This window comes from Molothrus ater, chromosome 7, assembly GCF_012460135.2.
Source record: "Molothrus ater isolate BHLD 08-10-18 breed brown headed cowbird chromosome 7, BPBGC_Mater_1.1, whole genome shotgun sequence".
NCBI classification, from domain to species: Eukaryota; Metazoa; Chordata; class Aves; order Passeriformes; family Icteridae; genus Molothrus; species Molothrus ater.
The window spans coordinates 33,293,918-33,311,010 of NC_050484.2; the positions used below are offsets into that span (position 1 = coordinate 33,293,918).

The window sequence follows — 17,093 nt, forward strand, 5'->3', positions numbered from 1 at the left end:
AATATTCAGTGATCAGCAATTAGCTGATTTTTTTTTTTAGGAATTTTTCCTTATACTACTGTTGTTTTGATTTTTCTGATAGATGTTTAAGAACATTCTAAACATTTCTTATTTACCAAGTGTAACAAATGGAATCTTTTTCTTTCAATCAATTTAATACATGGAATATGAGCAGACATCTGAAAATCCAAATCCTCAAACATCAATTCATAACCCAAAGAAGTCTTGCCAAAGTGACAGGCAATCCAACAAACTAGAAATATTCTGAACTAGGTAGAGGAATTGAGCAGAGGAAACACATAATGGATAATTCTGTGTAATAAACAGTGCAACAGCTCCTTCCCCTTTCAAAGTTCTTTACATGTGACTATGGTAAATATAAGCCATCAATCTGTTACCTCCATGCCTATATACATATATATATATATATATACACACATAAATAAATATATCTATATATATATATATATGTGCAAGTCTACATTTAGAAATATCCTTATAATTCAATTGAACATAAAGAACTTTTCATGGACAACACAGTCTGACTCGTGAATGCACTGTGTGTACTATTTACATAAAACCAACAATAACTTCCCTAAGCTTCTTATATTTCATTATTAATTAGCTTTGAATAATTAAAAAATATATTATCACTGGACTTACCCATAATGGTTAAAGCTGTGGCTTTTGTTAAGTCTTCTTTCATTGATTCAATTATTTCGAGATTACCACCATCCAAATTGCATCTACTTATGGTTCCATTTCCTGAACTGATCCAGTAAAGTTTGTTCTCCCCATAATCTATTGATAAACCTGTAATTAACACATACAAATTTAACAGTGGCTTTAATGGATGATATACATTGTTAAACTGTTTTCATTATGAAAGTGCATTACACATGAAAAAAAATAATTTGAGAAAACTGAACTTGGTCATTTCCAACGAAACAAACAGGCGTTTGGAAAGATTAGTGCCTTTTGTTTCTTTCAGCAGTTACCAAAACCAATGACTGACTGATGAAAGAGCATTATCTGGCAATGAAGAATTGAATAAGCCAAGGTCATTAACAACTTGTAAATGCAGACCAGAAACCATCATTTATATTTTAAAATTGTGATTACACAGAGACGTGGTAAACAAGGTACTTTTTGTGATTCAGAACTATAAAAAGTCTGTTCTCTCCCTGCTTAGGATGATGAAATACCAAAATCTAATCCAAACTCCTGATAAATTTATAGTATTATTTTTCATTTTGATTCATAGTGAACTGACCTCATAATCAGTTCTTTGGAGCTTGAAGCAAGAGAACTGTCAACATAAAGATACTTGCAAAATAAGCTGCTAAATGAATAAAGCATAGAGTTTTCTGAAAGCAAGGGCAAAGAACTAGGAGATAATGTATTTCAGACTTCTGTAATCCTTTAAAAATGTTCAAGAAGTGGTAGCAGGAGATTTTCCACAGTGAAATATTCTTGGCATGGTAACAATACCCGCCATAACAATTTGCTTCGGTGCTCCAGCTTTCCCAGAACTCATGCTAAGTATCCAGCAGCAAGTTGCCAAAAAACAGTGTATTTTACTGCATGGGTCAAGCTCTGGATATTGTACTGTAGTCTTTTCCATCCTGTGGAAAGCTGTTTTGGAAACCCTGACAGGAGAGAGCAGTGCCATGAGCTACAGCCCTTACAGCTGCCATCGTGTCACTACTTCTTCACGCACATTTGACACAGCAGGCTAAAAGGTGTTTGCTTTCTAAGCTCCTAAAAAACACCTTTCCAATCCCTGTGCAGGGACTGATATTTCCTTCCACCTCTCTGCAAGGGTATCACCCAGGATGCAACATCACACACTGGGGAGAGGATCTGGAGCAGTGCCTTCAGGAGGGACTCGTCTCACAGCGTCACATCCTCACGTTTGCACAACCACCCTCCCTCCGAGCACAGAGCACCAGGGATCCTGGACACAGGCACAGCACAGGCAATTCTCAGCACAGGGAACTTCCCTGGGAATTCAGCGTTGGTTCACAGGGAATACACCAGCAGGAAGATTCCCTTGCTCCGAGATGAGCAGCTTTTGGGATGTGCCACAGCTCCTGCCCATGAGCAGCTGCCCAGATTGCCCCCGGATGGGATCTGCTTGTGAGGCACTGCCAGTGCCAGCTGAGCACCAATTACAGTCCTGTCCTGTCTGGTTTTATACTTCAGATATCCAACTGGTGCTTCTTCACACAGGCATTCCAACTACACAGCATCAATTGACATGAAAAACTTTCCTGTCTCCTTCTACACAAGTCTAGCACGTTATTGTCCCCCAAATACTTCCCACCTATTACCAACCTTTGCAAAAACACATTATTTCTAATGTAGGCAGAGCATGTTTAAATAGATTTTTTTCAGGAATTGTCCTGCTTTACTAATGAAAACGAGTGGTTTATTAGCCATAAGCATCACAGATATTCATGATGATCTCAAATGTAACTGGCTTAAACCTTATGAGCTGCTGAAGTGAATCTGAAAATGAGGACTGCACAACATTGCTCTCAGGGAATTCAAATGAGAAAATTATTTGCCCAACAAAGTATAAAATTAAGCATGAACTCTGAATTCCTAAGAATACAGATTGTTGGCAGTCCAATGACCGAGCTTTTTATCAACAAATATATGTGCTAGCACTGGAGACTTTTAGAACTGCAGAATGGACCAGCAAAACATAACTAGTTTTTACTAGTTAAGAGAAAAATAAATTATACCATCTGTCATCCTCAGAGTATCAGTTCCCAAAATTTCCAAACTAAAATATTCTTGGTAATAATAGAAAATACTGTAATTGAAAAATTGTCTCCTTGTTTTGATGGAGCTCAAATAGGGAAAATAAATCCATCAGCTTAATTCAGGTCACAGATTGGAAAATTCCCTCAGTTTTCAAATTCTGCAATTTTGCATTAAGAACATCCCATCAATTTCTAGGATATCCAACTCTAACAAAACAGATATTTGTCTTTTTCAGCAATCTACCTGAGAACTCCCCAAACACTCAAAATTAGCACTGCATGAACTGGAGCATCAATTAAGGAAAAAGACAGTTTTCTCAGAGAAAAAAATGAAATATTAAATTAGGGTTTTAAGACTGCTACTTTCCAAATCTTTAGAAGGATTTTGTTGTTCTTAGCATGGGACTGTATTTTGCTTATGGAAAAAATATTTAAACCATTGAAACTGGCATTTTGCATATATTTTATTTCAGAGTTTGATACTGGAAACACTAAGCATTGCAATTTAGGACCTTGAGACTTCTGATCACAAAATATTCAGAGCACAGTGTTGCACAGAGCTGTCCTTAATATTGTTCCAATGTTATTAAAAGTGTTTTTTCTTCACCTTAAAATTAGTGGGTTTGCCACTCTTTTCTCTCCAGATAAAAAGGTAATTGTCTCTTCAAGTGGATAGACAGATAATCTTATCAACAGTAAAACAGTTATCAAGTAATTTCTACAAAATTCATTGAATTTAGACTCTAAAATGCATGTCATGTTGCTCTTATGTCAAATTTACTGAATTCTTTAAATCACTTTCACTTCTGCTTGCTTAATGCATTCAGTTGTAAAAAACCAAATGTTTTAAATTCACTTTATTGGTGCGCCATTAATAAGGCAGCAACAATTGACATTACCACTTTAACTCCCTAAAAAATGAAATTATCTACAAAGAGAGACTTGAACAAAACCAAAAAGTACACATGAAAAGAGCTTTTTTTTTTCTTTAAGTGCCATAATTTTATGATAAACTATGTGAATCTCCAGATACTAAAACTGAGGTTAAGTCATGATTTGAAATTCATTCTTCATCTCTGGCTTTTTTCTCTGTGTAAAAAGTTAAGGGTCAGTCTCTATTTTGATTATGCAGCTGAGATTCTGGTGAGGAAGGATCTACATTTGCAGTCAAAGCATCCTCTCACAAATATCCATGACTTATTAAAACCCTGACCTCCACATTTTTGTAACCATGATACAAAAATTGATAAATATAGATGGGGTCTCCTTCAGTCTACTGTAGTCCTAAAAGTCAATAATATTCCACTAAATCTACAGTGGATTTCAGTTAGAATGGGCCAAAAGCATCTTAAATTGTGAAACACAACAGTAACACAAGTGTAGTTCATTTCTTTATGTCTGTTCTTATCAAGGTAGATGAAAAACCTCATTGTACATATAAATAGGAATTCAAGATAATGTCCATAATAAATCACTCTCAGTTAAAAAAGAAACAAGAAAGCAGGTATTTACCAACAGGATCTTTTTGATTCTGAAAGAGAATTTTGCTGTTGCTGCCATCCATGTTTGCCATGTTGATTGTGTTGCCATCCGTCCAGTAGAGCTTCCTGAAGAGGAGAATTTAAGTATTTGCAATATTGCTTTGTGCACACAGTGTTTCCAATGAGTTAGCAGTGAAAACATTCATCAGTTTAGGAGACAAAGTGCAAAACTAATAAATAAAATTATAGTTACATGATTTTATCAGCAGCTTTCTAAGGGAAGTATTGTTAAGATATTTTCAGTAAAGTCTTTAAAATTTGTGCTTTTAAGTTTGACAGAAAACTTAATGGCCAAACTTAAATATGAAGAATGGCCAAACTTAAAATATAAATGAAGAGCCACCTTCTGATGAGTTTTACAGCAGTTTATTTATCCCAACCACGGACACCTTACCCTTTTACTGGGTGAACTGCAAGACACTGGGGTTTGTCGATTCCATGGATGATTGAGGTTTTCAAGGAACCATCCAAATGTGCCACGTTAATTTGGGTTTCATCAAATTCTGAGCTAATCCAGTATAAATTACGGGATATCCAATCCACTGCAAGACCTCTGATACTCTGAATATCTGCAAAAAGGGAAAGCAGTTTGTTTGATTTTTTTTCTGGATTGTTGTCCGTGTTAAAAAAAAAAAAAATATATTCTACAGTTTGTTAACAATACTGTGCAATATTCTATTCAGATGGATTTATTAAGTAGTTGCCAAGAATTAATAATCTTTATGTTTCTTCCTGGGCCTGATACACTAACAAAAAGAACATGAAAATCTCACTGAATATTCACAGCATGAAACCTATTATCCCAAAAAATTAATCAGAGATGCTGAACTTCTGCATTGTATTTTTCTTCTTCAGAAAGTTGCTTTATTGCTCAGTGGCATTCTAAAACAATGCTATGCTGAAATTTAAAAGCCTCCTTCCTACCTCAGCTCCACAAAGGCTCAGTGCAGAGGATCTGGATTAAAACCACTGTAGCTCTTAAATATTTGTGTCACTGGAGAAGTTCACTGGTTTTATTTTTGAAGGGTTTGAAGATGTCAAGTTACTGCCCTGCCTTCCCTGATATGGCAAAACATCTGTCAGCCAATGGGAAGCAGGGAATGCATTCTTTATTTTGCTTTCTTGCTGTTCATAGCTTTTACTTTTCAAATTAAGGGTTTTTTTTATAAAATACACAAGACTTTTCTCACTTTTACCCTTCTGATTCTCTTCCCCACCAAAGAGCAGCTGTGGGGGCTGAGGGTCACAGCACAATTATTACCTGAGGCAGCAAAACAGGAATATGATAAGACTGATTTGGTAACTTGATGGTCTTCCTTAGCAAGGTATTTAAATAACTGTCAATCTGTGTTAAAATCTGCCTGAAATACTGGGTGGAAAGTCACTGCTCCATCTCTAGGTACCAACACACCCCTCTGTCCTGAGTTAATAGTGGCTGGCATCTTTGTGGAGAAGGCAACAGGCCAAGGGTGATCCAATGATTCATTATAGTTCATCATTTATACACATCTCCTGTCAACTCCACATGGTAATTTGCCCTGACAGGATTACTGCCCTTGACAAACTGACATGGAAGTGGCTGAGGACTGCTTTGCACATCCATGAGGCTGAGCAGTGATTGGGCATTAGGAAGTTTGCCAACACCACAAAATGCAGCAAAGGACATCAAACACACAGTCCTTGACCCATTTTAAATTGCTCTCCTGCCCTTCTGTTTTTTTAGTTTTTCGGGTTTTTTTTTGCCTGTAGGATAGAAAATAATAATTTTATACTCTTAAAAAGATTAAAGAATGACTTGGCATCTTTGTGACACTGGCATGAGACTTCACCCAATGAGAACCCCAGCAGGACGTGCTTACACAGCTTCTTATGTTCTTATAAGAAGTATAAGAATAAAACTGTAAGCAAATAAGATAGTTTACATATAATAAATAGTCTTTACAATGTTTTGATGTGTCAGAACATTGTAATTTTCTCAAACTTAATGATTAAAAAGTTAGATCTGGAATTAAAAAAAATTCCATAAAAGAAATCAAAACAAAACAAACCACAAAAAAACTCTACCACAGAAACTACCATAATAAAAGGAATATGAAACAATAGTATATTTCTTTTGGTTTCATTAAGTTCCTTGACAAGTTCAGCAGGTTTTTCTATAATAAGCAACTTTTTTGTTCTACTACTTTCTGAAAAAAAGCAAGCAACAAGTCCCTCTGTTGGGCACCTGAATGCCTGATATAAAGATCTCTAGCAGGTATTCTAAGCCTTGTTCTGATTACTGGGACTGAAAAACATATCTGATTGTTAATAAAGTTGTCTCTGAAATAGCAGGGAGAAGAAAAAGTAGCTATGCAAAATAAATGAATTCACAGTCAAGAAAATGGGGAAATTGCCATATTTGTCCAAACATTTCCCAAAATGTGCTAACACAGAAGTAATTTATTCTAAAGTGAAACAAGAGGCAGAGCTTGAACTATTTATTTTCTAAAGTCCCCAGATAATCAACTACATGGTTTATTTGTTCTCCAAGTCAGAAAAGGTCTGATCTTACACAACTGAGCTATTTCTTTTCTCTTCTTCCCCACCAAACATTCCTTAACTGTTGGGGAACCAGAGTTAGAAAAATTTGTTTTCACATAGTCAGTTTTTCCTATTTTCAAGCAGGTAGGGTCACTACAAAGTAGAACAACAAGTGCTGCCAGGAGAGGAGCTGACAGTGGTTGGAAACACAAACCAAATGTTACCAAGGACAAAAAATGGCTTTCACTTCAGTACCAGGGCTACTGAAATAGGGTTGAAGCAATCAGGTATAGACTTTACATTCATTAAGTTTCTCTACTTATGTACATATTCTGTACAGAAGAAAACCACATTACAGCAGTATCACCAAAATTACACCAATATCACCAAAGGCTGCCGTGTTGTGGTTTCACCAATGGTCCCAAAGCTGAGAGATCTACACAGACTAGAAAGAGAAAATCACCCTGACAGAGCCCATTGCATTGCTAGGTCAACATAGGTGACCAAAGGACACAGGAAATTCCTCAGTGCAAAGCTATGTCAGAATACCGTGCTTCTCCTGCTTTTCGTCTTTATTCTTTCTACCTTCAAGACATTAGCTTCCTTTTTCTTACTACACATTTCAGTCTTGCACAAAATCAGTGCAAAATTACAGCCCAATTTGTTTACATAATATTGAATTATTAATCAATAAAGTGAACTAGTATCCTAAAGAAAATTCTGCTTGCTTATTGTTTAGATCAATTATCCAATACCGGGGCAAGTTACACATATCAACAACCTGCATGTTCCTATTTTAGCATGCTCATTTACCTAGAAGGAATTATTTTTACTTCAATGCTGTGCTATTTACCTCTTGAAATGATGGTTTCTAAGCCAGTCCCGTTGATGAAGGCACGTTTGATGGTCTGTGTTTTCACATCAGTCCAGTATAAACGTTCCTCAACAGCATCAAAATCTATGACTGTCACATCATCAATGTCAGGAACAGTGAAGGCTGTGATGAAGTTGAAATATGGGTTCTCTATATCCACCCCTCTTATTTCTGAACGCCTTGCATAAAGAAGAAACTTCTTTCTTTCTGTTAGAAAAAGGGAAAACGTCATTCCTCATCCTCTTCACAACATCTCTAACAGAAATCAAAGTCATTCATTTGAGAGCACTTCACAAAGGTGCAGATGACATTTATAAACGTGATTAAACATCTCCAGAAAATCTGCAGCCTAGTGACACTTGAGAAAGAATGTTATAGAGCATAAAAAACACAGAAAAAACATAAGAATTCTGTATATTGGACATTGTTACCATACTTCTAAATCAATATGGTCTTATGAGTGTGAAAGAAAAAAAAACGTTGAAAATGTTATTTTAAACATTTCACCCTCTTTAGTCCATTCAAACAAATCCTGTTTCACCTGCACATTGTAAGAGATACTAACATTTGGTATCTCAGGGCATCAGATTCACTGTAAAAGGGAAGTTTTGCAAACAGCAAATGTATGTATGTGAAAAGCAAACAGCTAGAACAAAAAGGGCAAATTGGTTGTTTTAATTTACACCTCCACTAGTGAAAAAGGATGATAAATTAAAGGCAAAGCAGAGCTCTCTTTTTAATCTCAAAACTCTGAATAGTTGGAGTAAGCACCTGCAAATGAACAGTAAAAGTAACTTTTTTTTCCCTGCAATATCCCTGATGTGCCAAAATATTATTTTCTTTTCTATTTCTTGAATGTTATTAATCAACAGTAAAAAGGATGATTTAGTACAAGCTTTTATAGATAATACACACAATTATTTGACATTTCAAGGGCTTTTAGAGCTTAAAAGTGTGTATTGCAGTTTTTTATAAAACTTCCCTGCAAGGATGCACTTCTAATATTTACTCTTTGTTTTTTAATCCTTGAAAATGAAACTAAGACAACTCCAGAGCAGGTAGAGATTTAAGGTATTAAGCATCTTTTTGTTATTCAGCTTACCTGACTCACAATGTTGGGCGGATGCACGTTTCAGTATAAAGCTTTCTGTTTTGCAGAGATAAATTTTATGAACACATCACACACAGCAGCAGCACAAAAGAACAGCTGTGGCAGCAAATATCAAAGCACCACAGACCTCAGCTATTAGAATAAGTCATCGATTCTCAAAAAGCAGCTTCACCTTTTAAAACACACCATTAAAAAGCACCGTGCAGATTTTATTTTTAACATTAATTTGTCCATTGATTCTAAAATCAATGCAATTGACAGGCTGTGGGAGGAAAACTTACCATAACATGTTTTTTTGTCTGAAGACAGTTTCATCAGGTGTGGACAGGCACAGGCAGCACTTCTGTTGTGATTGATCAGACACATGTGAGAGCAGGGACCCCTGCCCTCGTTAGCAGCACAAGGGTTGGGAGCTAAAACACAATCATTGAAACACACAACATGTAAAACACTACTAAAAACACTGTTAAATATCAGGGTTTGCCAAACAGCTGGGAGAAGGTAAAAATTCTGTCTGAAGACAAACCCAGTCTAAGTGATTAGCTAAGCTTGTACTCTAATAACTTCTTATAGGCTAATATTCAACTTATAGGCTAATTTTCAACTCTAGTCCAAGAAAATATATATATACATATACATATATACATACATATATATACATATAAATAATATATTCGCCCCACAGCAACACCTTTAGATATATCTATATATATATCTATACATATTTAATTTTTGCTTTTTAATAAAGTCACAGTTTATAATTTTAAGTTTAGGAACCAGCTGGATATAATTTTCCCATGGAGATAAGAATTTTGCAGCCTTTTCATAAGATTTAAATCTTACACGCCTAATCAAGACACATGGGTTTAAAAAAATGTCAATATGATGTGGACCTGAAAAACAGATTTAATTGTGTGAAAGCAATAGTCAAAGCTTAGATTATGAGATGAACTATGGCAAATTCAATTTTCTTCTCAATTTGATTTCCTTACTAGAATATTAGTTGGAAATCTAACACAGAAAGAGAATCTGAAATGGAAAAAAATCCCAAAAACCCAACAAAAACATAGCAAAGTATTTCTGCTTTCTCAAAGAAAACCTCTCCTATGTGTAGCTTTTCACAAGTTGTTTCCTATAGTTCACTGATTGAATAAGATGCGCTGAAATTGCTTTAAAGAGCAGGAAGAAAGCTGACCACAGAGGAGCCCCTGAGTCCAACAAAACCTGGAAATGGTTCTTATCATCTTCATTCCTTGTTATAAACCCCAAAGCTCCAGAGCACCGCTGAAGAGACATTTCAAGCATAAACAGAAATAATGTTGAGTCTTCTTTTGTGAGAAAAAAAAACCCTTGAAAATTAACAATGATGAAAAAGGAAGTGGATTGACTAACTCAAAGACAAACTTATAATTAACAAAACAAATTAGTGTAGAATATGTTTCCCTAACATTGTGCTAGGCTGCAATACAAGAAATTAGATAATCACAGGAATCAAATGTATGAATTTCCTTAAAAAATAAATTAAGCTCAAATTCAAGCACTAAAATTTGAAGACAAAGTTTGCTTCATTGAACCATTTTTTTTTTTACACCAGTGCTTGCTTCCTTAAATTTATCCAGCAATTCCTGAATCCTTTAACTTCATACTAGTCTAACCTGTACTGTGGGAAGAAAGAAGCTTCCAAAATCTTGGAAAAACACGTTAATTACAATTTAGCCATCATTCTATTAAAACAACAACAACAAAAAAACAAACCAAAAACCCCCAAAAACAACAAAATAACAAAAACCAAAAACAAAACAAAAAAAACCACCAAAACCAACCAACCAACCAAAACAAAAAAAAAACCCTAACCCAAAACACCAAAAACCACAAACCAGGCTTTTACTGTTTTCTATAAAATGATCCCATTTGCCCCTTTTAAGCACTGGAGGCCACTCAGCCTTTCCCAGGAACTAAAAAAGAAGAATGTTTATTTAACATCACTTTTCTTGTATCGATAGGAACACAGATAAAATCTAGGGTGATCTCTTGCAATAAGTTCACAACTTCATGTGGAGGACAAAAAAAAAGTGGAGTTGAAGAAAAGACACGGAAGTTAACAAGGCTCAGGGACCCTTTCCAATTATTAATAAACTATTAGTAAAGAGAAGTCATCTATCCCTAAGGAGTGTACATCAGGAACAAAACATAAATTAGCGTTTTGAAAATATTGTGAAGGAGATCACAAAATCATTTATGTTCTAAGGGATATCAGGACACCAGCTAGAGATTCAACCTCCTGCAATTTTTTGGCATTTTTTCCACAGGTGTTGCAAGACTGTAAAAATCTGGTCCTGTTTTTGCAGAGAAGCATTTCCTTTCATTTATTTGCCAAAACAGAGCAGTAATTTCTGTGGAATTTCAACCTCTCTGTATGCACACAACCATCTGTGACAAGGATTTACTTTGAGCCGAAGAATAATTAATCCCTGTATTGTCTTTCCATGCAAGTAGTGCTTTATGAAATGGAATTTAAAAAGAAGAACAGACAAAAAAAATAAAATAAAAGGCATGTTGGTTAATGATTATTTTAAAGAGAGTGTTGTAGCTCCAGTGTGCTCCAAGCGTCCACCAAGGAGTCAGTGCAATTTGTGTCCTGTTCACATCACAACTCCCCCCATACTGCACAGAGCACAAAATTGGTGAGAAAAGAAATGTTATAAAGCAGATGTGTTTGTTTCCACATGAGTGCACAACTCTAGGAGCAAAGTACCATGATCTAAACATTACTTCTAGCAACACATATTTATAGGTTCCTTTCATATTCATACTGCTTTCATTGAATAACAGCTAAGCCTACTCTTTATTTCCTAATAAAAACTAATTCTCCTGAGGGCACGCTGTTATTGCTCTGACTCTCAAAAACTTAGGTTTTTTATTTTCTTGTGCTCATTCTAACACTTCTATTTCTATTGTGAATAACCTCATAAGCATTTGTTACTCACCTTTTCTGTGCCATTTATGATTTCACAGACTGCCACCATACAGAAGCCTGTCTATAAATGGTATTTCCAGCAGCATCAGCCAACCTGTCCCCACAGCAAAACCTGTCCCATACTCTTGATCAGCCTGTCAGGCTTTCTTGATGTGCTGTATATGATCTGTATACAGTATTCCAGCTGTGGGAGTGGTATGGATTTATACAGCATCACAGTTCACTACCTGTGCTGCTTTATTCCTTTCCTAATCATTTCCACCAATCTGTTTTCCTTTTGATCACAGCAAGCCACAGATCTGGCATTTTCCCTGACTGGACAGCCTTTTTCATGATTTGATTGATTTCCAGTGCTGATTGCTTGTCAATCTGTTTGTGTCACAGTGCTGTGCACAGGTGTACACATGTCAGTGCTGTCACATTGCTTCTTGACTGCTCTCTAAAACTTCATTTAAACAAAATGCTTATTTTTCTTGACTAGTAACCCTTAAAAAGAACCCACTCAAGACATTCCATCGCCAGCTGACAAATGAAAACTTACTCTGACAACCTCTCAATATGCATTTCCTGTGGCCAACTCATCCCCTGCATTAACTTCATATTGAGCTTGTCCCTTCGTGGCACCAGATTTTAGTGAGACAAAGTTTGATCTTACACTTCAACAGTGCTCAAAAGGTTTGAATTCTGCCTAAACATTCAAATATCTGCGCTAGAGTCACATCAAAAGGTGCTTTCACATTGCTGGCAATTGACTCCCCCTCATATTTAAAACCAGTTGCACATCAAATCCTCTGCTCACTGTCAATACCTCCAACAGAATTGCTTTTCCTAAGGCCAAAGTACTCAGCCAAAGTAAATCTTTATACTGCCCGATTATATCTGGTTATTTTAACACCAATCTTTGAAATTTGCAGGTTAGGACTGATCAGATGTGGAAATTCTAAAGTAAAATATTTATTTCCTCTAATCACTCCGTTTCAGTTTTTAATCGTTCATTTCAAATATTAGCCAGTAAAGAAATTTACATATTCACCATGAAACTAAACAAACAGAAACACACCACAATTCTTGATAAAGCGTAGAAAATCACATAAAAATTATATATAGATAAAAAATAAGTAAATATATATTTATAATATAAATAAAATAATCATACATAAAAATATATTTATAAGTAAAATAATTTTTTTTTGTGTATATATTTTGCATTATTTATAATATGTATACCAAACATTCTGCTCGTTTTGAAGTAAAAAGAACATATACAAGGTTGAGATAAGATCTCAAATTAAAATTTCTTAGTTCTTCTCTTCTTTAGCTACATTTCTGTAAGAGTTTATTATTTTAAACAGCTGGCAATCTGGGCCTCAATAGAATATTGTAACAAAGCAGTGCTATGAAGTTAAAAGTTCTTCATTTTATTAATTACAAAAGAGCCCAGTGGCACCAATATACTATATTTCTTATTGTACTGTTTGTCCTGATTTCTAAATAAAAATTTAATCTGCAGAAAGAAAAATAATGTCATAGCCATGTTTGTTTTTTAATTTTAATTCAAATTAGTACCTTGGAGAAATAAACAAAAAAAAGCGGGGGAAGTGTGAGAAATTCACAGTGTTATGTTTTTAAGCTGTGATCCTTTCAATGCTCTATATTTACCCCCCTTACCACCATCCTCAGCAGTGCACTGCTACAACTTCTTGTGAATAAAATAGACCTTGTTCTTTGCAGCAGGTGGATTTTTAAAATAAAATGGACGCTGAAAAAAAAAAAATTTACATCTTCCCAGATGTTTGCCATCTTACCAGCACTCCTGACACACAGCTTTGATTCTGGGAAGACAAGTGGGGCTCAAGCTCACATTCCTGAGAACATTCTGCATTAGGGGAAAAGCTTCCCCAATCCCTGTGGTTTGCTGAGAGCTGAACTTATCATCCCTACAAATATCTCACTTTCACTTTGCTACCTTAAATTAGCATCTGTCATAGATTGACTCAAATAAAATGGCTCTAGGCTAGGAGAGTTTATTTAGCTCTGCTCTACTTCATTTCAATCAAAATAACTTCCTTGATATATATATTAAAAGCTAATAAACTTTCACCCACGTAGATGACCCAGATGGAGATGAAAATACAAAATGTTCATCCTGCAGTGCTCTGCTCATACTGACAATTTGCAGTGTAAATCTACTCCTAATTTTATTTTAAGATTCTAACCTGCGCACTGTCTTGTTCATTTATTGCAAAATAGCTACAAATTCAAAGGAAAATTTAACAAGTAATCAGGCAGTATCATCATTTCTTCAGCTCAAATAAAAAGGTACTGCAGTTTTGAAGAAAAAAAATTGCTCCTGCTGGAAGACAGTAATTCAGAGCCAACCCAGAATGCCAAACATAAATCAGAATCCAGTGCTTTCTACATCATAAAATAAAAGCTGCAATTACACAACTTGATCCTTGAACTTCTTGATTTTGGCAAAAAACAACTGAAGACTTTTCTACAGCTTTTCTTTGCCTGGGGGCCAAGATACCTGTGACTGTGGAATACTGCCTGATGTCTCTCAAGGCTACAGAATCCCTCTGAAGATGCTGTCTGGCCCCAGTCCAAACAGAAAGGAGTTGTTCTTTTTCTGAGAGCAAGAAAAGGCAAATAGCAAATCTCCTGCTGCTTTAGAAACATCAAATATGGAACAGTGTTCCTCAAATACCAAAGTTATGAGCGATTAAATTAAAAGAAAAATTGCCAAATTAAAAAAAAAAATTAAAAATTGCCAAAAGCCCCCAAACAAACGCACCCAAAAACCTAAAACTAAAGGAAAAAAAAGAGAGAAAGAAAAAATAACTTATTTGAAAGGTGTATGCAGAGATGCATATCTGCTCCACTCCTATTTTAACTGCCTGAGCACACATATTATCTTCAGCAGAAGTCAGACAGCTTTTAAGAACCCTGCCCCAAAAGGTAAATTCTGAAGAATAAGGGAAATCAATGCCTTATTTCAGAAAGCGATGAAGTCCAAGAGACTTCACATCCACTAAAACCCTGTAACACATATCTTCAATATACATTCTTTATTATTAAAAAAAAAAGCATCAGAAGAATGAATCCTGACAATTTATGTCACATATTGAGAGGCCACAGTTATCACTACTCTTGGAAACACTACCCAACAATGAGTGGTATTCACTGCTTTTCCTTTATTCCATGTGAGAACATTCCTCAAATCTTTTGCCTTCCAGTGTGCAGTAGAATTTTACTTGCAGGTACTCATTTACATTAGATCTTTAAACATCATTTTCTAGGGATAACTAATGCAGAACTGGGCTCCAATACATTTACACAGCCATCGAAAACTGTCAGGATTGAAGTTTTCAAGTCAAGATTGCTCACAACCTACTAACATAAAAGTTCCTTACTGAGAACTAGAAACCCTGGGTGAGGAGAAAAACAAAGTATCATTTCTCAGTATTAAAAAAATTAGAAAAACAACAAGTATTCATGAGATAAATTCTAAAATATTATTATATTAAGATTAACTTCTTGCCAGGAAAGTTGAAATTTATCCAGAGAATGCAAAGATTCTGGAACTAATTAGTGGTCATCCTCCAATGGTATTTTTCACTTTGAATATTTTATAGAGAAATATCGGACTGCCTTTTGTTATATCTCACCAAAAAAATTCATGCTGGTTTTTCCTCAGCATTGCTATTTTGCACATTACGTCCTAACCTATACATATATATATTTGTAGCCAATAAAAACTTCTGCCACATGGGTTGTGTGCTTTTGACTTCATCCAGTGCTGAACACAACAGTTCAAGACAAAACAATACACAGATATTTATGTATAAAAAGAACACTTATTTCCCCTCTCAGAGGAGGAATAATTATTCTACTAATAATCCAGATATTTATATATAAAAAGAATACCTATTTCCCCCCTCAGCAATAAATTATTCTATAAATATTCACCTTGTGGCTGGCGACTTGGGTGATAAATCTGGAGGTCAAATGGCTGAGCACTTGTTTTTTGTATTACACTGACATTTTGGCCAGTCCATTTATTGGCTTTGGCGAGGGTATTGGTCCTCCAATCTGTCCAATAAACTTCACTCCCATACAAAGAAACAGCAAAAGGGTGAGAAAGATATTCGTGACCCCGAATAATCTCTATCATGCTGGTTCCATCATACAATGCAGAATAAATGGCATCCGATCTACAAGACAACCCCAAATTTAAGATTACGTAAAAATAAAATAAAAATCACATGACCATTATGACATTGGGCAAAATGTGTAAAAAACTTACTTTGTAAGAGTGGCAAGACCAAAGAATTTTTGTAGTGCAATCATTAACTTGATAGATTATAAAGTTCATATTATTAATTTAACTACACATATGAAATACTTGTTTGTATAATGCTTTAATTTGCCTCAATGCTATGAGAAATAAAACAGAAAATTCAGTTTTCTTTCAGATGAACTTTAAAAAATAATGAACTAACTTGGGCCTTGCATGGATGAGTGTCAAGGAGGACACATGAAAGGCACAAGGAGCCAGGACTATGGGTGATCCCACAGCTGGCAGGACAATTAAAGCAATGTACATTTTGTGTATGTGCCTGCCCAGGGCTCTTCATGTCCATATTGTCCATAACTACATTCCACTTAGACAGCAGTTCACATTTCTGCATGGAGGAATGAGCATAAGGATGCTGTGAGCACTTTACCTGGCATCTGTCCACACTATTCTTTTCTCAAAGTGATCCACAGTGAGGCCATTGGGCCAGGCTCCAGTGTCCATGTCCTTGTAGATGATTTTCCTCTCTGCTCCACTCATGGAAGCAGACTCAATGCGAGGGAAATTTGCATCCCAGTCTGTCCAAAACAGAATTCTGGTGACAGGAAAAGGGAAAGAAAGGGGGACAGAAGAAAATATTAAAGCATGAAGAAAACATATGAAATGGTTTATGAGGCAACAGTTGGAAAGAAGGTTGAACCATTCACATACTTGAAATGAAAGGATTAAACACAGAACAATCTGGGTCTCTATATACATTCCTCAGGGTAACATGGAGGTAATATTTCATTATTAGTTAAAGCTATCATGAAAATAAAGAACACGAAAAAAAACAAAACTAGGGGTTTAATAGCATTCCCTTTTCCATGTCCACTTACAAAGTGGCAGCTTGCCTTGTCTTCCCTCTATAATTAGAAACCCAGCTCATTAAAAGGAATTATAATGAGAGGCTTTGAAAGCAATCCATGGATAAGAAGGATGGGGAGGGGAGAATGGGAAGAA

General features: G+C 35.5%; 1 protein-coding gene across 1 annotated transcript in view; it reads right to left on the reverse strand.

Annotated features, from left to right (window-relative positions):
* The window catches only part of LRP1B (LDL receptor related protein 1B), a 632,190-nt gene that overhangs the window by 161,521 nt on the left and 453,576 nt on the right, over positions 1 to 17,093 (reverse strand). Inside the window, exons 26-32 of the mRNA XM_036387231.1 lie at positions 16,522 to 16,686; positions 15,764 to 16,008; positions 9,099 to 9,230; positions 7,686 to 7,913; positions 4,707 to 4,881; positions 4,284 to 4,378; positions 664 to 813 (exon numbers count right to left, since the gene is read on the reverse strand). Coding sequence (XP_036243124.1) covers positions 664 to 813; positions 4,284 to 4,378; positions 4,707 to 4,881; positions 7,686 to 7,913; positions 9,099 to 9,230; positions 15,764 to 16,008; positions 16,522 to 16,686 — 1,190 coding nt within the window. The remainder of the gene's footprint in view (positions 1 to 663; positions 814 to 4,283; positions 4,379 to 4,706; positions 4,882 to 7,685; positions 7,914 to 9,098; positions 9,231 to 15,763; positions 16,009 to 16,521; positions 16,687 to 17,093) is intronic.